The sequence below is a fragment of the Dromaius novaehollandiae genome, chromosome Z, assembly GCF_036370855.1.
Source record: "Dromaius novaehollandiae isolate bDroNov1 chromosome Z, bDroNov1.hap1, whole genome shotgun sequence".
NCBI classification, from domain to species: Eukaryota; Metazoa; Chordata; class Aves; order Casuariiformes; family Dromaiidae; genus Dromaius; species Dromaius novaehollandiae.
In genome coordinates, this window is record NC_088132.1 from 71,824,194 (window position 1) to 71,850,664 (window position 26,471).

The 26,471-nt window shown below is 40.9% G+C and overlaps 1 protein-coding gene across 3 annotated transcripts in view; it reads left to right on the top strand.

Moving 5' to 3' along the window:
* The window catches only part of LOC135323557 (A disintegrin and metalloproteinase with thrombospondin motifs 12-like), a 175,035-nt gene that overhangs the window by 111,069 nt on the left and 37,495 nt on the right, over positions 1-26,471 (top strand). For all 3 annotated transcript variants that reach the window (XM_064502766.1, XM_064502768.1, XM_064502767.1), the window contains 5 exons: positions 173-342; positions 8,858-8,991; positions 17,598-17,718; positions 23,164-23,408; positions 24,791-24,932. In XM_064502766.1, the coding sequence (XP_064358836.1) occupies positions 173-342; positions 8,858-8,991; positions 17,598-17,718; positions 23,164-23,408; positions 24,791-24,932 (812 nt within the window). The remainder of the gene's footprint in view (positions 1-172; positions 343-8,857; positions 8,992-17,597; positions 17,719-23,163; positions 23,409-24,790; positions 24,933-26,471) is intronic.

The window sequence follows — 26,471 nt, forward strand, 5'->3', positions numbered from 1 at the left end:
TTCGGATACCTGGACGTGTGAAGAGTGTCTCTACTCTGTCAAGGATTCGGATTCACCTCGTTAACCCATTGGAAGGGCATTGTTGTCTAATTGATACTATTGGAAAATACAAAAGTTAAAACTATGTTTTACTGAGAATCTCACATCCCTGATCTCAATGTTTCCTTTCTAGACCACAGTTCGGAGGAGACTACTGCACTGGAGAAAGGAAACGCTATCGCATGTGTAACATCAGCCCCTGTCACAAGAGCGTGCCAACCTTTCGTCAGATGCAGTGCAGCGAGTTTGATACAGTTCCTTACCAGAACGAATTCTACCACTGGGTTCCAGTTTATAACACAGGTACAAAGCTATGAATTTTTGAGTATCTTCTCTTAAGAGTCGAATTTACAGACAGATGGGAAACCTCTATGAGGAAGAGAAGTCACTGAATTACAAGTCTTTATCCAGAGAGAAAAATCAGATGTGACCACACTCTTGTGTGCCTGATCTGTATACGTGAGGGCACTGGTTTTGCTTTACACATTGATGTTTTCAGAAAGCTCTAGTAATAGTGGCGATGAGTTTAACTAGCCCATCACCTGGCAGGATATTATGCTAATAAAAGTTAGTGAGGACACATCTATGCTAATTGGTCTGGATGGAGCTGACCTGCCTTTCCCAGTATCATCCCCTGAACAAGAAGTGTGGTAGTGTGGTGCAGAGCTGCATGTCTGGGTCTGCAGGCATCGCTGCACCTAATGAGCAGGGCTCTTCAGCTGCACAAACGTAGCTTTACTACTGCCAAACTCAGACCTGCATGGGAAGCGTGCCTAGCACAATGCTGGGTGAATAATACCTTAACAGGCTCTGTAATGTACCTCTCTGTATTGTAGAGACAGGACTGATATCTCTGCCTTATAACTTGACTTGTAACGACTGGTTACTAAATATAGGGGTAATAGTTATTACCATGAAGTTTAATTCATGGTGAATACATAAATGTAAGGAGTGGATTATCCAGTGGAAGCTATAGATATAATTTCTTTAAGAAAATATAAACCAGTTAGGAAAGTGAAGCTCAAGATTCAGCTTTCAATTTCATTTTCCAATAGTATTTTTCAGCCATATTTATTGCGTTTTCATAGTTATTGACAGCACTAAATAAGTCTTCTAAATACCGGCTACTGCCTCAGTGCCATATAATAAATACATCGTTGAAGATAAACCTGGGGCATACAGCATTCCAGGAGAATTTCTGATCAGAGAAAATATGGGTCATAGGAAAAGACTGTTTCAGAAGGCCATTCAGTAAAACAAACCACAGTAAATGCTAAAAGCATATGGCTTAATCCAAAGCTAAACTCATGAATTGTTTTCTGCAATCCCTTGTCACTGAAATTGGGATTCCACTCCTCTCTGTTACTCATATGAGTACTTCTGCTGGGCACAGCCTTGATTCAGTTAGTGTCCTCTCCAGGGCAATGCTAACAGAGCTGGTAATTCTATATGTGCATTTGTTACTGAAGGTCTGCTTTTAAAAAGCACTGTAGATCATGAATCAAATGCTTCCTGAACGCTGAAAGGCAGGCCTATGATGATGTGTCTGCCATATTTCAAGTAGACCTGGTTATAGCTTTAGTGACAAAACACTTGCAGTAAAAATGCTGGTTTGTTGAGCCTGAAATATTTCATTTGGAACATCCTGGGTTTGGTGACCTTTTGCAAATTCCTTCAAATACCAAGCAGATATTTCTTCTATGGCTTAAAAGGCTTTTCGTCTGTTCTTACCTGTTTTCTTAGCAGCCAGGATTTCAGTCTGGAGTTACTTTGCTCCCTCAGGATTTGCAAGGCCTATAATGTTTGCAACTTTATTCTTATGTTCCATTAAGAACATCTGAAGTGTTTTCTTGCTGCCAAACTCTAATTTAGAAGAATCCTGGCACAGTCAGACAGGCTCTCCTGGGAGTACTCATCTGGGCAGAGAGTTGGTGAGGTCCTGTGCTGATCCTTCATCTGCCAGCGTCACTGTATGGGTGTTTATGGGGGTGGATGGCAATCGTGGGCTCTCGGCTTCCAGCTTTGTCCAACCGTGGCATTAGCTACTGCACTGAGGTGCAGCTGGCAGTTTTCCAGCCATCTCAGATTCCAGTTTTCTGTCACCTTCCAGTCAGTCGCTGAAGATGTCTGGGGGAAATGAAACTGTTTCTGTTTTCTCTGCTTACAAATGGCTCAGTGATTTCTGATGGAAGTGTGGGGAAAAATGTGACTGAGAGCAAAAATACTTAAAGGTAGCTAGGAAAGTAAAACTTGGAGAAAGATACAGCCATAAGCCATGACTAACAGGAGTACTCAAGAAATCCCGCACATTTTATGTGGGATAGAAGGAGCTCCTCAACCCTCCAGTGTTTTGCAGCATGAATCTCTGTTTTCATCTCTGTGTTACCTCTGGGCAGAATAACTTCAAGTAGGCTCACATGACAATGTGAGATAAAGCAGTTTGAGCCTTTCTTGATTGTCTTGAGCAAACAAAAATGATAAACAAAAGCAAAGCAACACCGTCATGTAAATCCTGCATGGAAAAGAGCTGACACAACAGGGCTCTGGAGACTGAATCACCGTGTCCACCATATGTCCACCAGCCTTCATCAGTGTATATCAGCTTGCCTTGCTTCACGTTGTATAACTAAAGCCATCTAATTTCCAAGACTTTTCAGCGTACTCTGTTACTACGTTAACTTGCTGTCAAGATGGTTTGGGCTTATGTTTTATTAGCAGGCATTTTCAAGCACCCCCACTGCACATGTGATATAGGAGAAAAGAAAATGTCCTGAAGCTTTCGCAAACCCTGACTGTGCGTCATAGCTTTGTGTGGAAGTGCTTAGTCAAGGAGTTGAAACCTTGAACTAGAAACTTTCTAGATGATGGTTATCATTTCAGTGTTCCTTCATCCTTCTGGAAAAACAGTAAATGGTAAAAGAAACCTAGACGATCGCAACTGTCTCTCCTGGCTTTAATTTCATAGCTTCCATAACCCAGTTCTAATGATTGTCACATAATTAGAGACTGTCATAATGTCCTTTTCTCCTCTTTAAATCGCTCATTCATAGGAGGACAAAGACTCTCCTTTAAATAGTTTTTTACCTAACATAAGCGAGATATAAGAAGTAGCTGTAACGAGCAGCTGAGGAGGAGAGCAGTGAATGGTATTTTACTGTTACCTAGACTAACTGCATTTAAGATTCCAATCTTTTAAGTTTTCCTCCTGTTCCCCTCTCTTGAGGAACTTGCACAGCCTGCTGATGCCTCCTTACCTGTTGTAGAGTTGCTCTAGAACATAGAAACTCCTGGACTCAAGCTGGAGTCTTCTGAATATCTCTGGGAGCCTTGACAGAAAGGGGACTTTCAGATTAAAGAGTAGTTAAAGCACCCAGCAGCTCTGGCAAGTGCATTTTCTGAGTGTGTTCTTATGATGTAGGCCGCTACTTTGACGCTTTAGCTGGGCCCTGCTGCTAATCTTCTGTTTTGCCATCAGGCAGACCCCGCATCTACTTAATTTTTTTCCTGCCTTTTGGCAGGTAACATTTGTCTGAATCTGATAGCTTCTCAGAACTTAATATCCATGTAGTCAGTGTGAGTTGTACTTCGAATGATGGAAGTAATCATATAAATACCTTTTCTTCCTCAGTCAGTACCAGGATTACCTATATATTCATCTCATGTACTTGTGGATAGGGGTTGTGTAACTGAAATGCTGTAGATTTCATATTTTTTCTGAAATGTGTCTGTGCATCAAGTAAGTTCTATACCGATAGAGCTGCGGGGTCTGAGCTAACAGCACAAGGTAATGTTTCTGCTGCCACTGCTTTGAAACTTTCCGCTGAAGTTCCAAGTTTGGTTAATGTGATGAAGTAGCTTTACCTCAGCTTCTTTTTTTCCTTTTTGTCTGTGGTAGTTGTCTCCTAATTTGCTTTGTTTTGGATTTCTTCATCCAATTTCGAGTTCTCACAGATGCACAGAAGTGAGGGCTCCAAGAAAATAGGCCCACTTCTTTTATTCCTTGTGTAATAGAGAAAAAATATTGAGGCCTTATCTTCTGCGGGCAGACACATTAATCACATCCCTCTCAATCAGGTTAAGGTGGATCCTTCCTGCATGCAAACTCATAGGATTCAGCTGTGAAGGAAGAAATTTAAACTCAGTATTTCTGCTCTGAGAAGGGAGTGCGTCCCTTTCTGGTTATCTTCATGTTGTTCTGTTTATACTTGCTGAATCTGAATTCTGTCATAATATACACAGGAAAAACCCCCCACATACCTTAATTTTAGGAACTTTACTCAACTTTGCTTGCTTGCTTCCTTGATCCTATTCTAATTTAAAGTAAATCATTGGGTGTTTGTGGAAGCTGTATTGCTTAGTATTCCATTACACCTCTGTGGTTTTTTTTTTTCCTCTGTGTATCAAAGGATTGATCCCTGTTCAGATCAGCAGCGTAATCTTGGTAAAGGGTGAGGGCAGAGTACATAAAATGGAGGACGTAACTTTTCTGGTCTACCCAGTGTTGGTGGCACTTCAGCTAAAATCTTGTGTCCAGCTAGGGGCAATGCATTGCAAGAAGGGTGCAGACAAATGGGAAGAAGGTTGAAGAAGAAGGACATAAAAGATAAAATATTTAAAAAACATACCGTATGAGAAAGGTTGAAAAAAGCAAGTTTTGCTCTAGAAAAGAGAAGATTGAGTGAGTTAAAGGCCAGGTACTGTAAGCATGTTTCTAGAAATATATTCCATGCCTATCCCTGAGCTGGTAGAGGTACAGGCTAGTAAGTTCACATGGCTCCATGCAATGTGCTCAGGTGTGGAAGCATTACAGCCACCATCAGTTCTGTGTCCTTGTTAACTAACTGTGAAAGGTAGGACCTGGGGGGGGTCTTATCAGCTCAGTTCCAGGGTGTGTGAATGTAGCTCTTCTGCTTTCAAATGTGAATCTGATGTCAAGTTTCCTGTCATTGCACTTCATCCTGCCACCCTAGAGCTTCGGGCTCCAGCACTGGCTGATGCAGGACAAGTGCAGGAGCCCTTTCACTGCTGTGGTAGGACCTGCTCAAAGGACCAGAGGTCCTTGGTGCCCATAGAAGGTAGGACAAGCAGTGGTAGGCAAAAGGGTGCAGGGGGCCTTTAGGTTACAAATCAGGAATTCTTTATCGCTGTACCTGTAGTTAAACAGTCAAGCAAGTAGCCTAGGGAGTTTGGGGGACGAATATTATCCCTGTAGATTTAAAGACAAGCGAGGCAGGGGTACGCTAAGTGTACTTGATCCTACTTCTGTGTGGAGGGATGGACTAAAACTCTGTAGGCTTTACCCAGGCAGAAATCAAACTCTGTTTAAATTAGAACTCAAAGTGCTTTTTATTTTTTTTCTTTTATTTTATTTTTTTTCTGAACAAGGATTGTGACCCTTACTATATCTGGCCCTTACTGAGCGCTTATGGATTGGACCTGGTATTTCATGTGTATGCTGGACTGCAAGAATTTCTGTAAATTTTGGTCTAAAAGTAACTAAGATGGCCATGTCTTTGGTTAAGTCTCTTGGTGAATTAATCAAATTTGCTGAAGCAACAAAAACTAAAACAACTGCCTTAAAGACTTTCTTCTGAGAAACCCTAATGTTCATATTGATTCTGGTTTAGTCTTTTCAGTTTTTCAGGACTGAAATAAGATTTAGAAAATCTAAATTCAAAGCCAGCCTTTGCTTTTGAGGTTTTCCATTGTTTCAGGCAGTGTACTTATTCTCCGCATATGTCAATTCTGTATCTGAAAAAAGGGGATAAAAGAACTTTCTACATCTGTATATGTCTCTCATTTAAAATGTTAAACTTTTGGAGGACAGTGATGAATTTTTATTTATACTCAAAGGATAATGGAGCGCTGATCTTTGGTCAGGTCCCTAGATTCAGCTGTAAGAAATAGTAATAGACAAATAAACGATTTTAGAAAATAAATGGCTAATACAGTGCTTGGATAATTTCCTCAGTTGTGCCCTAACCAGTTTTCTGTGCAGATGAAATACCAAAATAGCTTTAAGAATGATGGCAAAAGTATAAAATACTGGATAGGATTGAGTCTGTGGGAAGGGAGCAGAGATGCTCTCATTTTCAGTCGGGTTCAGTAGGAGACTAATAGGAAGAGAACTAACAGAAGATCTGTGGAGAGAGGTTAGGATCTCTATTTAGACCAGTAACTACAATTAGGAAAAACAGGAAAGCTTTCAGAAAGCCCTTCTTTGAATCTTGAGGCTTGTGACTCTGAAAGTTTGCTTGTTGTTTATTTTTACCTTACCAGTTGGCTTAGTAAGGGAGATTATCTTTCTCTACAAACTTTTTCTGAGGTATATGCCTAGACCATCGTAGTCATGACAGGAATATGTCAGCAGACAGCACTGCCTGTTTTTTCTTGCTCAGTGATTTCTGAAATGAAATCGGATACCGTCTTGCTTTTTATGTCAACACACAGGTAGGGAGAAGGTGCAGATATCAAACTGCTGCTGTACGTATTTCATTACGAACTATGTGAAAGCTGAAATGGCTTTGTACAAAGTCTGTGTCAGGCAGCGTCAATTCAGAGCAGGCAACGGGCTAGCAGCAGTCCTGTGCCGCTCCTTTCTGTTGCGCTTCAGGTTTGAAAAATAGCGCAGTGGGAGGGTGAACAAGGTGGAACAAAACAGAGAGCGCTGAAGTCATGAAGTTAGCCACACGGCCAGGAAACGTTTCTCTAGAGAAAAGTGAAATAAATTTTATCACTTGTCATGACAGTTCTTATCAAAACAGCTGATGGATGTTATGGCTGGCAGTCTTCACAGAGTAGTTGAGGACTGATAAGGATTACCAATTTTATGTTCTTGCTTCAAAGTCTTTTAACTCTGTCACTATTCTGGAATATGACTCACATCACCTTGAATTCCACTGGTTTCATAACCTCAGTCCTCAGGCTCTAACCCCTCTACTGCCCTGTGCAAAGGTGGAAAGCACTCCTCTGTCTTATTTGAGAAGCCCCAAGTGCTTCATTATTTTCAGTTTCTCATTACCTCTGCCCAGGAGAGTGAAGATACAACCCCCTGCCCCTGAAGGTGTAGGATTTCCTGGAGTGTCCCTTTTATAATGTTCTTCTAGATTCCAGTCCTGCAAAAGTAATGCTTGTGTGAATGAGGTTATCAGTTTTAAAACTTGGGCTGTGTAGGATTCAGTCTTTGAGTTGCAAGCAGTTTGGGGCAGGAGCTGCTGTGACTTTAGTGTGCTGTGTGGTGCTGTACATCTGTGGGTGCTATACAAACCAAAGCAACGAAACTGAATCTCCCCCTTCAAAAGCGGAAGCCCTTCCATGCTCATGCAAAGAAACTAAATCATATCTTTAAAAAAATGAATTTCTCGTTACTAGAAATGCCTCCAATCTTAAATGCAGTTCTTTTTATGACACAAAAAAGAGAAACAAAGAAGACGACAGAGGAAGAAGGAGAGAGAAATTCATTAGCCAGGGCACAGAAGATTTACAGTAATCCTCCATTCCCCTGAGAGCAACGGAGGGGCATTTATTGGCTCAGGCGCAGGGTGAATTTATCATTCAGCACAGGCACTTCTGCAGCACACTGGAAGATTTTGTTAAAATGGCTTAATGAGAGTGCCTTGAAGTCCTCCTGGCTGGCTCCTGAAGGTCGTATCTGGAGCAGATTTAAGCCTTGCTTCAGCAAAGCATTTTGGCTGGCTGAACATGAATGAATTGCTCTAGCAGTTGGCTAAACTGGTACCTTGGAGTAGATCAGAAAGATGAGATGGCTCCTCAGCTATCATCAGCCGTGGCTATGACACTGGGTGATTTTTCTTTCAATTAGATAGCTCTGGCTTTCCTGGAGGGCTTCTAGGGGAACGGCATCAGGGCATAGATTGTCTTTTTTTTTGCTTTGACCCTGGTTTTAGTTCTAATGCTGCCTTTAATTTATACAGCTTACTTTTCAAACTTGGGCGCTTTGACTCTCCAAAGCCTGAATTTCAAAGCTTCCTGTTCCCAAGGGCCAGAATCTGTGGGACAGGGCAGGTTTGTGTTTGCCTCTTTATAATCCATGTGTGGGCTAGACTAAGAGTGGTCCATTGTAGAGGACCTTGCTGCACTTGGAAGCACTTTTGCTGTACTGCCTTCCCTGGTAACTCCATGCACATTTACCCCAGAACAGCTTAGATCTCTCAGACCCACTAATATCACCTCCCATTTCATAAATTGCCAAGCAGAAAAAAAAATCGCCATGCCCGAAGTGTTTGAAATAACTTACTAAGTGCCATCAAGTAGCTGAAAATTAGCAATTCTGTCATTCTCTGCTGACATACAAAAGATCAGAAGCAACTGCTTCACTGCCTACCAAGAGAGGCTGGCAGCACTGATCAGGAGTCACAAATTATCTCTAAATCCACTTGGTCACAGCTGACTTGTGCTTATCAGTGTCCTTGGCAATCTCGTCCTGAAACTCCTCCTTTCCCCTCACGGAGGGCAACTGTTTTTGCTGGTTTCCCATCCCCTCCGCCATCCCAGCTGACTGCGTAGCCGCTGCTCCAGCTGGATGGTCACGTCGGTGATGGAAAGCAAGGAGGTGTGAGGATGCCGAACGCCAGCTGCTTCCTAGAAATACCCTAGTGACATTTATCAGGCCTGTGCTGTTCTGTTAGCAATACTACCGGGGCTTTGTTATCTGCTTCTAACGAGGCCGTTCCTGACAGAAAATGCCAGGGAAAGTAAGCGGATGGTGCAGTAAAGGTATGCTGTTATTCCCTGCATGTTACAGTTCGATGACCCTGCTGAAGTATTTTCTGAAAGGGTATCTTTGTTTCCCCTTCAGCTAACCCCTGTGAGCTCCACTGTCGCCCAGTAGACGGCCATTTTTCGGAGAAGATGCTTGATGCGGTCACCGATGGTACTCCTTGCTCTGAAGGAAGCCACAGCCGAGATATCTGTATTAATGGCATGTGTAAGGTATTGGGTATGTTTGCATGTTTCTTTCTTTACAATTTACTTTATAAATTTATGGGAAAATATTTAACACATTTCTTTGGAGGATCCAGCGAAAGGCACTCCCAACTCCATTTTATGGCATTTTTAATAATCACAGAACAAAGTGACAGAAACAGCTTTTCTAAGTGATCATAAGAGACCCCTACATTCTTTTTAATGGACCCATCAGCCTGAGAGCTGATTACTTTTGGTACCTTCAGGCTCCCCTTTTCTTTTTCCTTTATTTTAAAACATCAATTTAAGAAAATCTGTTTCTGATGAAGGTGTTTTCACCAAAGATTATGGCTTTGGGTGTCACCGCTCTGTGGTTTTACACATTATGTAGCAGTTCTGAACTGGGGCTTCTGGCAAGATCAGATACTTACACTTGAAGACAATAAAAATTCTTGCAGTTTACAACAGTAAATTGAGTAATGCTATACAATGAGGAAACTGGCAATCACAAGGTATATGTTTCAATAATGTTCTGTTTATTGAGGAATAAATACAAGGTTTTCTGCATGTTAATAGCAGATTTCCAGAATAATGTACTAGACTGTGACATTCGAAGGTGTGTTCTGTAGGTGACTGTAATGCCCACAGTCATAGTGATGCCTTTATTGAAATACTAATAAGGCAAATGAACGTTTTATTTGTAGGGGATGTATTTACAACTACAGCTTGTTTTCTTGAAATTGGGAATTTGGATCCTGTACCCCCTTGAAGCCTGATGGTTGTTTGGCTTTTAACATCTTTGGAAACAAAAGCAGGACTCGGTGTTTTGTAGAAATTATATTAGCTTACAGTAGGGAGCTTGGTAATCCTATGCCGTAAGCCAATGAATCGTAGAAGAATGCAGCCAGAAGGGACTTCAGATCAACCATTTCATCTCTTTACAGAATCATATACACTTTTGTCATTCTTCATAGATATTTGTTTTACTTAGAGACTTCTGGTGATGGAAACCCTATGATTTTCTTAGGTAATTAGAACGCCCTCTTCGAAGACTTTCTATTGTACTGGAATGCCAGTGCCTCAGAGAACAGCAGTAAGAGATTTAAGTTTTCCTTGCATGACATGCATTTGTATCAGAGTGGTAAGGAGATCCTGTTCAAATTCACAATGAAGAGATTCCATTTGATTTTGCTGAGAGCTAGGATGAGTCTTTTAATTGTGATGGGGAAAGAGCTGACCTGAACATCAGCAATTTAAGCCAGCTGGAAACAAATATCTAGCATATTGGAGCACGTAGTAAATGTTATATACTGTAACAGTGCTTTTGCCTTCACTCAGAAGAGGCCAAGTGCCGAACTCAGGAGGTGTTCTTCATGATGTTTGATTTTTTTGGTTTCCAATCCATATAGATTTGGATCACTATGACTAAGTTTTAGCTTTCATATGTTTTCTGTATTTAGCCCTGCTTGTGACAATTCAAATTTATACCTATTTCAGAAGGAGCAAAACTTAGTTTAGCTGAACTGATAGATCAGAATTGAAAGCAAAAACAGTTTTAATTGCAGTTTGTAGATATTAGATATACTTTATCATAAGTAGTTCTGGGGGCTTAAAACCTTTTTTAAAAAAATTCTTCCAAAATACAGGTGCTGTCATAAATACAGTTTTGTCAGCAATTTCACATGTGGAATACCACATCCCATCTGAGAAACAGATTTAATTGGAGTCGGAATCATGGAGTGAACAATACAACCATGCAACTGCCACAAACTAGATCAAATAGTGAATAGGTAACCCAAATAGCTGACATTTCTGAAAGAGACCATGCTTTTATCTGAAATATGTACGCAGCACAACACTTCAGTGGAAGCTTTGTCTCTCTCAGTATAATTCACTAGTATTTTTGTCCAGGTAGTTAAACACAATACATACATTATGGGTCACAAACTTTGAAATGCATTTAATGTAATTAGTCTGTTACATCATTCTTGTACTTTTAACAGCAATGTGCACTAATAACGTGAAAAAAGAGTTCACAAAAATTAATGGCAGTGATTAATAAAGCCCTATTCAGGTTTTCAGGATTCGTCTCACAAAAGCACTTCACATTTGTCGCGAGTACTAAAATAATATTTCACTTTAGTCTGAAATTGAATAAAAAATAAAAAAGGTAAGATGTTGTATGTTAGACCCACTGTCCATATTTTTCGCATGTGTTTGGCTTGCAGAGTAGCTCTTGTTTAATGATTAAGTTCAGAGTTTTCTGTGTGGGTGTGTATAAACAAGACATGTAGACCCAGATTCAGTCAAGAATTTATTCTCCTAAATTCAACTGATTTTAATCTGATTTTGCAGATTGCCATGGTTTTGCATAGAGCAACCAGGGAAATTGCTCCTATCTAGATGTCTAAATATGGACTGAGGTGCTTCATTTTAGCTATATGAGGTCTACTGACTGCTTTCCTAGCCACCTTGGCAAGGCCAAAATGTGCATCTTCAAGTGGGAAGTAAGTACAGGCAGATACCACTGCTGGTTCTCTTGGTCCTTGCAATTTATACAATATATGGGGCCTAATTTTTCAGAAGACCTGTTGTATAATACAGCTGGGCCCTTGACTTTGTCTTTCACACAGGGCAGGCTGTCCCTAAACAGCAGTAATGCCATGATCCCACTCAGGGCTGGAATCAGTGGCTGCCCAGAGGAGTCACGAACCTTGTGCCTGCCCTTGCAACCATGTGTTGGTCCAGGTGGTGCTACCCCGGGGGCGAGAGGTGCTCTTAACCCTTTTATCTATTTGCACTTAGCTGTTCATCTTCCTTCAGATATTTTCTCAGAACCACTCTTGCCATGACGCCCAAATTAAACAACTTTGTTTGGAGGGAGTCAGGAAGATCTGCCAGTAATATCGTCTAAAATCTTCAAGGTATCATGACTAGTTTGCCATTTAACCACGTTCCCCTGCACTCATCCTTTGGGTGTCCCTTTTTTTTCTTTTCCTTTGTTTATAAGATCTGTAAAGCACATAGTCTCACTTCCTGTGTTCTAAAGAATATATCACAAGTGGACTCTGATGCTTACTGGAGCCTTGGGTTGTTCCCACAGTGTTAATAAGCAAGGATCTTGCCACAGTAGTATGTATATTGAGCTGCAGTGCAGGTATGAGTTTTCGAGGCTGAGGGATTTGGTTAAACATGAACTGCAGCACTGTCTAAAAGTGAAAGGTTGTGTGATGTATGCACTGGGAGTGTGCGGACACTGAGAGTCACGGACCTGGTATCTACCTTGTCTGTAACAGGCCTTCAGCTCCCCATACAGAGTTTGAGGGCTCCAATGATCTTCAGTCGTGCAAATCCATGAGCTGTTCTCTGTGGTCATTTGCAATTGCTATGCTGAGAGATTACTAACATTGTATTGGAAGTTGCACTGCTGTGTGGTACCAGGAAGGAAAGTGATTTTTTTTTCTCTTGCTAAAAAGTAGACTACACATCTCATTTATTGTAGTAGCACAGCTATCTCTTACTATTGCGTCAATCTCCTCCTCCCACTGCTAGCCCAACAGGACATTGCTTCAGCACTTTCTGGATAAGTTATAAGAGAAACAGGCACATCAGGACACATCTCTCCCCATCAAAGGCAGTGTCATAGCCAGCACAACAAGATCATCATTTCTTCATTTGGAGACCAGGGGGGCATGGCAGAAAGACCTTAAAAGCGTGATGTGTCATTCTTGTAATTTGGATATTCAGGCAGTACATCCTGGCAATACCCTTCAGTGACAGCAAGGACTTTCTGTACCTGCTGCCCAACAGCCAGTCTGACAAAAAAGTCTCCTTCTGGAAGTGGCAAAAGGGTAGTTTCCTTTTAGTCACCAAACAGCAGGAAATAAATTGTTTCTCCTTCCTGCAGAAATGCAGTGGGGCAGTTCAGGTCTGCTGTGTGATGGGATCAATAATAAAAACTAGTCGCAGGTGTGTCAGAAAGGCTCTTGGTGAACAGGGCAATGACAAAGGCTGCATGGGGTGATGCTGGTTTGTAATGGGCATGCCACAGGGTGCCGTAACACAGCGTGCTTCACTGGCGGAGGGCGCACAAGGACGTAGGTGTGCATTAGAGTCAGAGCCTAATTGTGGCTGTTTCTTTCTTGTTTTAATAACTGCATTTAGTCTCTAGGTCCACTTTCATGTGCAATTTGCCAGATATTTTAGTCACATCATTGTTAAAAGCGGTTATAGAAAACTTGGTTGCTTCATATCTGGGGTAGAAGAATGAGGAAAGCAACTAAGAGGGAGGAGGAAGCATCTAGGAATAAATCTAATGAATGACAAAAATAATGTGATGTTCACTGGAGCGGTGAGGTAAAGCAGGGCCTGGAAATTAAAGTTCATGTGAATGTATTTATAATGAGTGACTGCTGGAGCTGATTTACTCTGATGCATGAAAATGTGTCCTACAGTTTGCAATGGTCATTAATAGCCTTGTAACATGATGACCTGTTGCCAAATACAAATGTCATTGCATCAATGGCAGCAGGGAATAAAATGAAAGCTTTATTTGCTGTGATATAGTAAATTACCTGCTCTGCAGCATTTGTCTGGATTGCTTCACTGGTGGGGACCCCCACACCACAACCTGGTGCACATATAGAGAAGAGTGGTGATGTCTGATCAGATATAAACAGTTTTTCAAATGTTGGAGGAAAATCAAAATACAAGCTGCTATGGTTGTAACTGGAAGGGACAAAGGGATTCCTTTCATGTCACAGCGATCTTATATTTTGATTATATGGATGTGTTGCCAAGGGAAATATAGGAGCATGTGAGAAAGTCTTCAGTTAACTCTGAGTGAGCTGATAGACAGTACTACCCATGTGGAGACACTAATTGACACCCCCCTACCCCCCATATAGAATAGAAAACAAACTTTAACATGCAGGACTCCCCAAAACACCAAGAGCCTGGTTCTCGCTCTGGTCTAATGATAAGCCTGACAGCACTGACTTTGCTGACTGTTTATAGACAATTAACAAATGTGCTGATAGTACAGTAAATATAGTGCAGAATGCATCTCTTTCTTAAGCAAATGGCTACATACCTACCTATTTACATTCTCAGGCAGCGCGAAGTATGATCTACAGTGCGTCCGTCACTAACATGTGAAGAGTCAAATCTGAACTCCTGGCAAGATAAGGGATCATCCCGCTCTTATCACAGTGGTATCCAAGCAGTCTGAATACTTCATTAGATCTGTCCTTAATAGAATAGTTACATGCTTGGAGGCAAAAATGTAGTCATGAACCTATTTATCATGTGCTTATCTCTGTAACATTCTCTACAGCTCATCAACATAGTCCTTTGGTACTGAGGTATGCCTGTGTGTGAGACATTACAGTAACAGTGAGAAAATTATTTTCTCTTTTTAAAGTGGCCTTCTGTAAAGAAAGAAGGAAACTGAGAATGCTGCAGAACTTCTTGGCACAGGTTTTGTTTTCCGTAGCAGGTTGGCTGGGCATTGGCATTAAGTGGTACATGAGTCTTTTTGAAATAACCTGCAAAATGCAAGTGACGTGGTTTAACGCAGTTATTAACTTGGGGCTTTCTCTTGCTTCCATTTTTGCATCTTCTCTAGCTGTGTTTTATGTCACTGGTACCCAGAGGAAAAGTTTAGGTGTTTCTTGCACTTAAAAGATCAGAAAAACATTAGAATATAAAGGATGTGTTATGCCTAGATTAATCTAATGGATGCATTTTCCTGTCAGAAGCTTACAGAACATTATGGTAGCTGTTGTGCTGAAGGTAAAATAAGATCAGAATCAAAAGAAGGGATAGCTAGAGTTTTATACTTTGGGAGGGTATTAGAGAAGTAAGCAGGTATCACACCTAAAAGTTAATTTTGAGAAAAATCAGCAGACGATAACTGTAAATACCACACCTATGGCAATTCATTTAAATCCCAGGCAGTAGTCCACTGCTGAAGGTCTCCAGATGTCTTAGATACTGTTAACAACCATTAAGTGCTGGACAGTGGTTTGCACTCTGCAGCTTCAGCCCAATGTGAGGGTGCCCCGAGCATCTCAGAGCCGTGCTGCTAGAAGCTCCCTTGCTAAGTGTGAAGGTGCAATCTATTAGGTGCAGACACGGTCCTGGGACTGTAACATGGGTAGGAAAGGGATGCCTGGAGCGCTTGTGCCAGTGGCAGTGTTCATACACTAGGCAGAGTCCAGGGAGGACTGTGCTGTGAGGTAAGGCCTCCTATAATCACTTCCTTGAGCACTAACCAGCACTTCCCTTCAGTGGACATGGGTCCGCAGAAGACTTGCCCAGAATTGCCTCTGTCCGCTCTGAGCTAAACATGATACTATTTTCATAGCAAATACTCAATCAAGCAAGAAATGTAACATGTATGGGATTGGAACTATTCAGTAATTCATATCAAAATTTGAAAGTAGTTTCAGTTTAAAAAAAGAAAAGATTGTGGAAAGGAGGGGACAGAGAAGAAAGTGTGTCAGAAAACTTGACACATTTTGTTGTGCAGTTTTGAAAATAAAGCATTTTGACACCTCTCCAAAAAATTTACTCTGAATTTTGGGGAAACAGTTTTAAAAGGTTAAATGATTCCCCAAAGGCAACATTCAAGGAGGAGGGAAGCAGATAACATAATCTGGTTAAATATTCTTATAATCTGGCTTCACATTCTTCAAATAGAAAGAAAAAATCAATATATCCTGTTTTTCTGCATGAAGAGAAGACCGGAAAATTAAGTTCCAGGAGAATCAAGACAGACTTTGTAGCACACTCCTGGGATGACCACGTTGCCCTGCGTTCATTAACTGCGTGAAGACGTGCTATGGATGAAGCTAACGCATAGCAAAAATGAAACAATGGAAAATGATTTTCAACTGGAGATGCAGGTAGCTAGAGAGCCCCAGCCAGCTCCCCTGTAATGATGATGGGCTCTGGTACAAACCACTATTAATATATTTTAAACTTCATTAATATTTGATTGTGACAACAGTTGCTAAAACACAGATATCATTTAAATAACTTTATGATATCAAGGAGCTCAAGTGCACCATTATGTAGTTTAGGTGGCAATACTCCCTCTATTTGTAAAGCAGTTGTCTATAAAAAATAGAAGTGCAAAGTTTAACGGTACAGTACACTTTCGCTTTTGTTTTGTACTATAACCTTTTCAAAGTTTCCAAATACAGCTTTTTAAAATCACTTTAAATGAACCGAATGTATTTTAGAATCCTTTCCCTGGTGTATTTTTATAGTATTATCTTAGCACGAAGCTGTTAGGGAAGTTTGGGGACTGGTTCTCTGCCTGCAGCTGAGCTCTGATCGTGTCAAAAAGAGATGCTGCAGCGAGCTCTGAACCCGTGCACCGCCTCACCACCAGCGGATTTAGAAGATGAAAGGCTTTTCTGCTTTATGCACTGGCAGGGACCAAACGCTGGTGCACATTTGGCTGAGCGCTGACTCTGCCATCTTATGGCCCCGCTTCTGTCTAGAGCGTGTGCTTCTTGGACTAAGTAGGGCCAACAGGTAGGATCGTTGTCCGAGTACAACAAATGGATATAAATTCATAAATCATTTTGATTCCATGTTCTAAAAATGAAACATTTTATTTTTTAACTTCAAAAACCTTGCCAGTTTTTAAATAGAAGCAAAAAAGACCCCAAAACTAAATGAAGATTTTGTTCGAGCTTAAAGGAGTTATGGTGCACACAATTTTTGGTTTTGGCGAGGAAAAAGAAGTTTTGTCATGCCTCAAAGCGAATGAATTTCTCTCCATCTCCCTTTAGCAAGCATGAACTGAAAAACAAGTTTTTACCAGAACTTTGTCTTTGATGCATTTCTTGGTGTTGATGAGCTGGAGAAGCAGCCTTCTGGGTATAACACTTCATACCCATTTGAGAGTTTCCCTTTGCTAGGGAGTTTCTCTACAGTTGTGGTCCTGCACTGGCTGGTTGGCATGAAGAGCCAACATGGAGATCGGGCGGTGATCTATCATTTCTTGAGTTTTCTGTGGCTTTAGCTGGGTACAGTTGTGTAAAGTCAGCATGTTCAGTGAGTGAATCCATGGTGTATACTCCCTAGCCTAGGTACCAGTGCTAACACAAGTCCAAGCATCCATTCCTGTGCAAAGCTTGTGTTTTAGGTGTGTTGGAAAATAGCCTGGAACTGTGAAATATTTGCAAGGGTCTGGGGGTAAAATACTGGGGTTTCCCTGAGGCGCTGGTGAGAGTCGCTGTTTCTCAGTTCTGTTAGTGCACTGTATTCCTGGGAAGCCACGGTTACTTCTGCATCATAAGAAAGCAGGGAAAAATCCTGGATGTAGTGGCCAGTTTAAGCCATTTGTGAGGCACATTTTCATCTTTGGTAACAGCGTCTGGTCACAACTGCAAGTTTCGTGATATGGTGTGGTTTTTTACTTTCATACAATACATGTGAATTTGAGATAGATATGACAACCTCTACTATTAGTTTCTGTATATAGATTATGCACTATCCCATGAAATTGATTCTCCCCCTTCTTGGAAGAACAGAGTGCACTGAAGGCAGAGAGATGCGAATTTTGGAGTATATCATTGTGGAGGCCACGTTTATTCTGAAATTGTTTTTCCTTCTAGACCGTTGGCTGTGATTATGAGATAAATTCCAATGCAACTGAAGATCAGTGTGGAGTTTGCCTGGGAGATGGCTCTGCTTGTCGTACAGTGAAGATGATGTTTAATCAAAGTGAAGGATTTGGTAAAAAAGAGTTCTTTTTTTAAAATTTTTCCATTGCTGAAATAATTTCTCTCCATAAAAAGGCTCGAGAAGCTCTTCTCATCACAAACTGAGCAACTGTGCAAACGATCAATCTGTATAGCAAAATAGCAAATGGATGCTTCACAGTCAACCACGCTTGAGCCAGAAAAGATTTGTTCACCTTGTCTAATAAAAATGCTTTTAGAGACCAACAGTTACGCAAGTTATGCAGATAATAAAACCTAAAATAGCAAGTGTGTTTACAAAATGAATGTAATTAACCACCAAGGAAAAAACTAGACCAAATCTCTAGAGAGTGTAAAGCACCAAGGAAATGCTGAAAGTGACTGTCTTGGGGATTAATTTTGAAGTGTCACATCTGTATGATACAAATGGCTGCAGTGACCGTTTGCATTACGGTCACTTCCCCATGCAGAACTGTGCCCATCTGATTGCTGTACGGGTTTCTGCAGGGTGGAGAGGGAGAAAAGCAACTCCCTGCAGGGTTAATGGGGTCTGAATCAGCACTGGGAGACCTGAGCCTTTCTTCACCAATGGCAGCAAACCACTTAGGCTGTAAGATGCCTAGTATGGGATGTATCTGAATAAAGAGCCTAGAACAGGGAGTGGGAAACTAAAACTGAATTGAGAGCATGACAGTGAGTTGGAGATGGAAGAGATGGCCAGGATGAGCAGCTCTGAGTGGGGAGCCAGGACAGGAAGGGAGAGGTGAGGTGACGGGGCTCTGGAGAGCCTGCGCGAAGCAAGGTCTGGCTGGAGCCAGAGACTAGCCGGCAGAAAAGAAGCCTCAAGAGCAGTGATTGGTGCCACGTTAGTGAAGGGGGGGACTGCAGGGAAGATATGGCTTTGGCTAGCTTTTGTTTTTTTGGTTTTTTTTTTTTTTTTTTTTTTCCCCCATAAAACATTGTACAAATATGATATGTACTAATAAGTTAGAACTGATTTGATAATTGGATTTGCCGAAGTCTGGAGGGAAAACACTTACAATAGTTCAGTTTTTTCTGTACTGCAAACTTAGGTTTGCTTTTTAAATTTTATTTTATTTTTATTGCACCTGTATTCCACAAGTGAACTTTGAAGGCACCTACAACCATGCAGCAGTGCAGGCTGTAGATGTATGGGGGCCTTACAAAGGAAGCTCTACCTCAAAGCTCCCTCTCCCGCAATAATCCTCTACCCTCTGATCTTTTGCTCCTGCTAGCCTAAAACTCACTCTGCCTCTGACTGTGCTTGGGTTTTCCAAGGATGCAGAGGATCTGAAGTTTCTTTTCAAAGAACAGTATTTCTAAAAGGGTCCAGGCTAACTGAAGCAGTCATACTTGGGAGGATAAAATGACATCTCTTATTTTATTTAAATTCATACTGTATTGTATCTTCACTTCATTTGCCTTGCCCCAGGATTCAGTAAGCCTCACTGACAGAAACCACTGGGGGATTTTGAGTGTCAAGTGAAATTATTTCATCGCTGTGTTTAGATTCAATAAAGATTGGATTGCTTCTGCAGATCTTTCACTCCTGCAGAAATTGACTCTGTTGCAGAAGAAATGAGGAAAAGGGTCAGGAAAGGCAGGGCCCTGTGGGCTGCTTAGCTTTTAAGACGATGTATGGTTTACACTGATGTTCCACAGGCAGTAAAATGGGAATAGGAAAAGGGTTTTTGTTCAAGCTGTCTGGCTCCATTTTGTCTCTGACTGACAAGTGCTGTGAAGTTGTGTCTTACAATACAAATTTATGGCAGAATGGCTGCTAAATAGTTTATGTAAACATAAAGACTTCAGACTCATGAATTCAGGATGGTTAACAAAACTGGACCAGAGCACAAGGTACATGCTGCCAGTCACTGGGAAAGAAATTTTGAGGAGATTTTTCTGTGTTTAATAGCACAGAGAAATGCAAAAAAGCAAAGCTAGTGTGTTTTGATCTAAAGCTATCTTCAAAATCTAAGCCCAGCAGGGCCTTTCTTGGTTCTGGTGCTGTAGCAGTAGTGTCTGTGCTGTCTGCAAATCGACTAGTTATCAGATCAGATTAATAAAACATTAGTAAAGCGCTTTAGTAATTCAGCCTTTCACAGCAGGGCAGGGAAATCAGTTTTACCAAAGGTTTTGCCTGCTCATGTTCAAAAAGAAAAGCTTTAAAATCTGTATGGTTACTTGAATTTCCTTTAAAATGCTTTGCCTTTCCTGTGGGTGCAGAATGGGAATAGTGGTCCAGAGGCTCCCAGCACAACTGCAGGAGTGAATATTTCATCTGTGTAATAGATTCCATTAATGTGGAAATCAAATCAGATTTGCACAGATGGTCTCAACTATTGACAGTAACGCTAGCAAGTACCCAGTCTGCACTTCCTTCTCAGGAGCTTGTTTGAAAAATCATTTAAGTGACTTCAGCTGCTTATGGCTGTCAAGATTGCAAAGGGGGCAGGACAGTGAAAAGCGGGTTCTAGGTCTGAGCAAAGAAGTCACAGGCTCTCCTATGATTAAGGTAGACGGGATCTGCTTTTATTTTAAGGTAGAATATTTAAAAGAGCGGGGGATCCCTGTTTTTATTCATGTTGTTGTGATGGCTGCAGAGGAGTATTATCCGAGTACAGCAGAGCAGTCACAAGGGATGCAAACTACCCGGGGAGGAGAGCGAACTGCCCTGCTGGGTGGGGAGAAGCACTGGGGTAGGAGGAGGACTGAGGCGGAAGGGACAGTGGTTTGACACCATGGCAAGTGAATAAGGTGTTGTGTAAGTGGATAATAAGAAGGGGGAACAAGACTGTGGGGCTCAAACAAGGGAGACTGCCTGGGAAGTGGAAGAGGAGTGGCTAGGAAAAGAAGGATGGTGGCCAGGAGGGCAGAAAATTGAGAGGGTGCTACCTCACTCTCCTGTCTATGCAACGTGCTGTTGGTGACTCTGCTTGAGCAGGGGGACTAGATGATCTCTAGTGATTCCTTCCAACCTCAACCATTCTGTGATTCTGTGAAGGGGAAATGAATTTGTCAGCTTCAAGTAGCAGGGCAACAGCACATTTACATTTCTGAAAATGAGGAAATTAGGGATTGTACATAGGAGTGCAGATGTCATACTGCAAGTCAGAAAGCAAAACTAAGTGTATGTCGCTGCTATGAGAGGCTGAATTTTAGCATGGCAATGGACAAATGAGGAACAGTGGCTGCACTCAGTCTAACCTGAAGGTTTATCCTGGGACCGTAACATCCTGACCAACCTGATCAGGACTGAATCAAAGCATGCCAGGGTACCCTTTTACCCATGTTTTTCTTTTCATGTAAAGCAAAGTGCAGGCAAAGGTCTCTTATGTGCCCAAGACTAGCCCTGAAAGCCCTGGAGCTTGGGCATAGCCGTGATGCAAATGTGAATCCAAGAGTCTGGAAGCTCTCCTGGATCCTCAGTTTAGAGACTGTCTCTGGGCTGTAATTTTTTCCCATTACCATCACACACTGCAGTACTCCCTCTGTTTGATGGGAAAGCTGAATGCAGCTGTGCCTTGACTTGCAAATCCAATATTCCATGGGAAGCCTGTGCTGTTTTCTGTGCAATATTCATGTGGTAGTGCCTGGAGCTCGCTGATCAAGCCATGTGAAATACAGGGGGAGATCAAGCCTCAGAGAAGTTGCATTTTGTAAGACATAGAAGCTCGCAGGTATGACAGACTGGAGAGCAGGATGAGAGCTGATGTGATAAGGAGAAATAGCTGGATCTGATTATCATCTGATCTGCAATACTGTGCTAACCACCTCTGGAATTACTCCTGGCTCCCAGCAATGGGAGAAGAGAAGCAAGCCCTTCCATTGCAATAGAGTTGTAACTGCAATAGGGGTGGCATGCATTTATTCTTCATACCGCATTCTCGGCGTATAGAAAGCATATAGAGCATATAGAAACTAGTGTGAGATTCTGGGAAACTGGGAGATAATCTAGTTAGTCAGAAAAAAGGGGAATATGATACACAGACCTCATGGAAAAATCTATCACCAGACGTTTAAAAGACATTTAAAATCAGTTTTATGAACAACAGCAAGTGATTCAGACAAAAATAATTATGCAAAAACTTGAGAGGACACAGGCTTTTATGTTCTAACAGAAAGAAAATATTTTATTATTGTTATACTTGTGTTTTGAACAAATGTAACTCTAATTACATCCAAAAAACTACTGGAAAAGGGCACCAAAGTCGCAAAGCCAAGCTCTCAGGAAGTGACACAATTGAAATTTTCTATGCTGTCTTAATTTGACACATTTGTGAGCATGCCTTCTAATCAAGTCTTTAGTTACATTATCACACACTGTATTTAATACATCTCCACTGCACTGAAAGAGTATCATATTTGGGAGAATCATTAGACCTTGTCTCTGGTTTCCTATAAAGAAGTTATTCAATAATCTTACAGATTTTGTTGGTCCCATTACTTAAAAAAGACTTAAAATTTTGAATTTCCACAGTCAGTCTTGGAAGCTTGCAAAAGTTAGCAACCAGAAAACGCTCTCTGTTGAACGTTATCACAGGAAGAATACATGGAATTTAATTACAAGGGGCTGAGGTTGACAGATCCTTTTTTTAACATAGGTGATATATGAGGTTGGAATCAGTGGTTATCACCTCACAAAAGAGCTGCAAGAAAAATTAAAATATAAAAGGCTATGGGGATACTGCTGTTTACTGCAGTAAATTGTTACAGTGCATATAGGTATTTCTAATAGGTTACTGAAGATCACTTAACATGCCCAGTGCTGTTTGTCTCACTTGCATGAGTGTGCAGTCAGAGGTGATAAGCTGATTTACACAAGGAATGTGAACAGGATGTAATTCTCAGAATTTAATTCATAACCTCAGCCATATAAGGGATAAGAACTGAGGTGCCACATTCACACTCAGTAGCCAGTCTTGAAATACATCAGTATGAGCTTCAGCTCTCGCTCCAGAGCTCCTGCTTGTAGAGCTGTCATCCATCCAACTTCTAAAGCCCAGCCAGGAGCAATAGCAGGAAAGCTATTTTAGTTTCTGGTAAAATTTGTATGTGAACTTTCTATTTTTAGAGTTTTCTTTCAGTAGCAATAGCAGTTCCCTGTAAGGTGAGAAGCACTGAGCTTCATGTCACGTTGCCTGTTGCACAAACAGAACTGTGATAAATGCTCTGTATCATTCTTAAAACATGTACCAATAATCTCGCCTCCTTTTATAGATAACTTTGTACATGAAGAGCTCTTGAAATTCCTTATGAAATTCAGTCGTTTATATAATTTGTTCAACTATTCTTAGTAATATGAGGCATTTGAATGGTTTTTAGTTTGCAGTAGCAAGTCTATAGATGGGAAACAGGCAGCGAGAAGTTAAATGACTTAAGGGATATGAAGTTACAAATAAGTAATGTGCAATGACTTTTTTGCTGTTCGTTTCCATGAACCTGTATTGTCTCTTAGGATACGTTGATATTGGGCTAATTCCAAAAGGCGCAAGGGGTATCAGAGTCACAGAAGTGGCAGAAGCAGGAAACTTCCTTGCTGTGCGAAGTGAAGACCCAGAAAAATATTACCTGAATGGAGGTTTTATCATCCAGTGGAATGGCGAATACAAAGTGGCAGGAACGATATTTCAGTATGACAGAATGGGTGATCTGGAAAATCTGACTGCTTCAGGACCCACCAATGAATCAGTATGGATACAGGTAAATAGGAGACCACTAGCAGAACTTGCTGAGTTTAGAGGGCAGCAGAATGCACTGGGGTATCTGAAAATGAGGCTAGAAAAATGTATGTTTTGATACAAGCTATGCTATTAGCAGTCTTGCAAAAATCGGTTGAGGTATTTTGTAGAGAAAGAAACCCTTTGCTTGAGAGGGCAATTCACCCTACCTGAAAATCACTGTTAGGTGTCATGCTTTCATGATTATTAACAACTAGTATAATCCAGCACTGCCCCATGGGCTAGTGATTTTATGCCTCTGGTTGGTCAGTCTTTTGCCCAGGCTTCCCTGTCTCTTGTGCCAGCCTAAACCAGCACATGTGGCTGTGATGTGCACTGCACCCAGATGATAAGTAAGCCTTTATCACACAGAAGGAGCCAATGTCAAGCAGCAGTGACAGCTAGGGAAGGGTGACAGTAGCGTCAGCTTATCCTGAGCATGAAATACAGCAAATAGCTTATGGTAAGTGAAATGGATCCACTTAGCATCCACTGACTAACATTGATCCCTTCTTTTATTTTTTATGTTACTTTATCAATTCTGACTTAAACATAACCAGCTTCTGTAAATTCTTTGAAAATGTTTTTAAATTGCCCTTTTTTTCCCTAGATGTATGTTTTCCTGATTTGTGTCCCTGTGTATCCAGTGAGCACTTGAAATCAGTATTAAAAGTGTGAGGGGGGCCACTCTCACACCTTGAGTATCTGGAGAGAAGGTGCATCCAGGGGTGGATGCTCCACCTTCACTGTCAGGAACAAAGTTAGGGAAACAATTGGGAGGAAGAGTAGTTCATTGCTTCACTGTTTTATCCCTTGAAGATGTTCTCCTTTCCTCCCTCTCATCAGGCAATGGTAAATTTCTTGAGTGGCTCTTCTCAGTTAGAATTTTCCTTCTGAGAGACAGAAACACCGAAAAAATAATACTAAAGCATATCTGAATAAAGTCTGTTATTTGCTGACCTACTGGATATTTTGTAGCAGCTATTTCGTGTGGGTAGGGAAATTACCATTTATAATGAGGATAGGCAATAGCCCTTAATCAAGGGCAGTTCTGGCAGCTTTGGATGGACTTTGCATTATCTTTTCTTATAGTCAATAGGATACCAATTATGCTGACCCAGTTCCTCCCAGCTGCACTTGCAGAAGTGCATGGCAAACAACTGCGTCTTAGAGAAATAGGCATTTGTGCCACTGCCAGCACACAAATGAAAGGTTGGCCAGTCTTCATTTCTGAACTGGTAGTAGGCTCCAAAACGAGAGGGCTTCTTTAGAGATTGCTAATTCTTCTGCTTTCACACTTCAAGAGCTTTGGGTCAGTAAATTATTATAATCATAAATAATTAAATAAACCATACTTTTTTCCAGCTGCTTTTTCAAGAGACTAACCCTGGAATAATGTATGAATACACTGTACGTAAAGAAGAAAGTCATGAAAATGAGATTGGAGAGCCAGAGTATTTTTGGCAGTATGGAGATTGGACAGCCTGCAGTGTTACATGTGGAAAAGGTAATTCCTCACGTCTTTTTTCTGTTACTGTTCATCTTCATTGCTGGCAAGTTTCATCTTTTCTTTAAATTATCCTGGCAGCATTCTGTTTCTCAAAGAAGGTTCTTTAATCTGCATTCTGTGGGAAAGCAGATCAGGTGGTCATAGTAACGTATGTTGGCTTTAAAATAAAATAAATTATTTGATGGTTTAAGGCAACTACATTTCTATAACACTTGCCCTGAAATTCACAACTGCGATGCAGCAAAATGAAAAGCTGGTTTTCTTTTCTTTATAATTTGTTGCCAGGATTGTTTGCACTAATCCCTTTCCCAGGAACACTTAATTTACAACCTACTTTTGTTTCTCTACTGAGTCTTACCAACATGTTAGCTACAAAAAATAATCTTCATTTCTGTATCACCTTAGTAAACAACAGTGCCTTTTGTGCATTTCTCAATAAATAGTTGATTTAAATTAGTCTTGAGCATTTGTACATCTTTGCCACCCTCAATACAATGGCTTGAGAACAGTTTTACTTGTATCGTAGTTCCGTGCCACGTGTTAAACTAAAAAAGTAGAATGACAACCTGGAAGAGATCTAAAAACAGCTCTGGACGTTTGCCTTTGGTAACACACAGCAAAAACGTTAGGGGGGCAACTTTTTAACAGAACAGCTCAGTGAGATGAAGTTAATGCTAGGCGTAAGCCAACATGTTAATGACAAAAGGCCTGAAGTTATTTTTTGCATAAGCAAAGATTTTTAAACCATCCTTTGTAGGAACATTATTTTAAAGCAAAGGGCAATGCTGTGTGTGGAAGAAAGTCTGCATGGGGGGCAGGAGACTGCAGCGTTCTGTGATTTATCAGGTTCAATTCTGACGTTGTTTGCGGTGTGAATTAGTTACCGAGTTTGACTCGACAGGAGAAAAGTCACGGAAATGAGATGGGAACCTTATTCGTTGAGACATGTATGTGCAAATTATGCAAAGCAGTAGAATATCTGTGTTACAGGCCAGGGGACAAATGACGTGAAATAGGCCTTTTTTCTTTCTAATGCTAGGGTTTTATAAGTGGTTTTTGATAATTATTACTTTCTTTAACTGCTTTCCAGAAGGAAAGAAAAAGACAATCAAACATTGTAACAAATCAAGTTGACCGTGAACTCTAGAATATTATAGTAATAATGGTTACGTGAGTAACAACATTGAAGTCTTTCCTAGCAGCGGAGACACTATATTGTGTCTGTATAATTGTGTATTTTCAGTGGTTTGGACAAAGGGCATTGTATGATCTTAATTTTAAAAGATTAAAAGTATAATTTCAGAAGAATAGTGTAAATTACTCCACCCCAATTTACATGTCTCTATATTTACAAATATGTATGTATGTATATATATGTATTTTCTGAAGAAAAGTCTCAGCACAAAATGCTGTATGCTTCCTGTTGGCAGAAAATATCCATCTAAGTACGTTCCTGAAACAAATACTTTGCTTAATGGCACACAGTAAGTTTTGGCTCTGTTACCTTGTTGTCAGTAATGTTTAATTTAACAACTG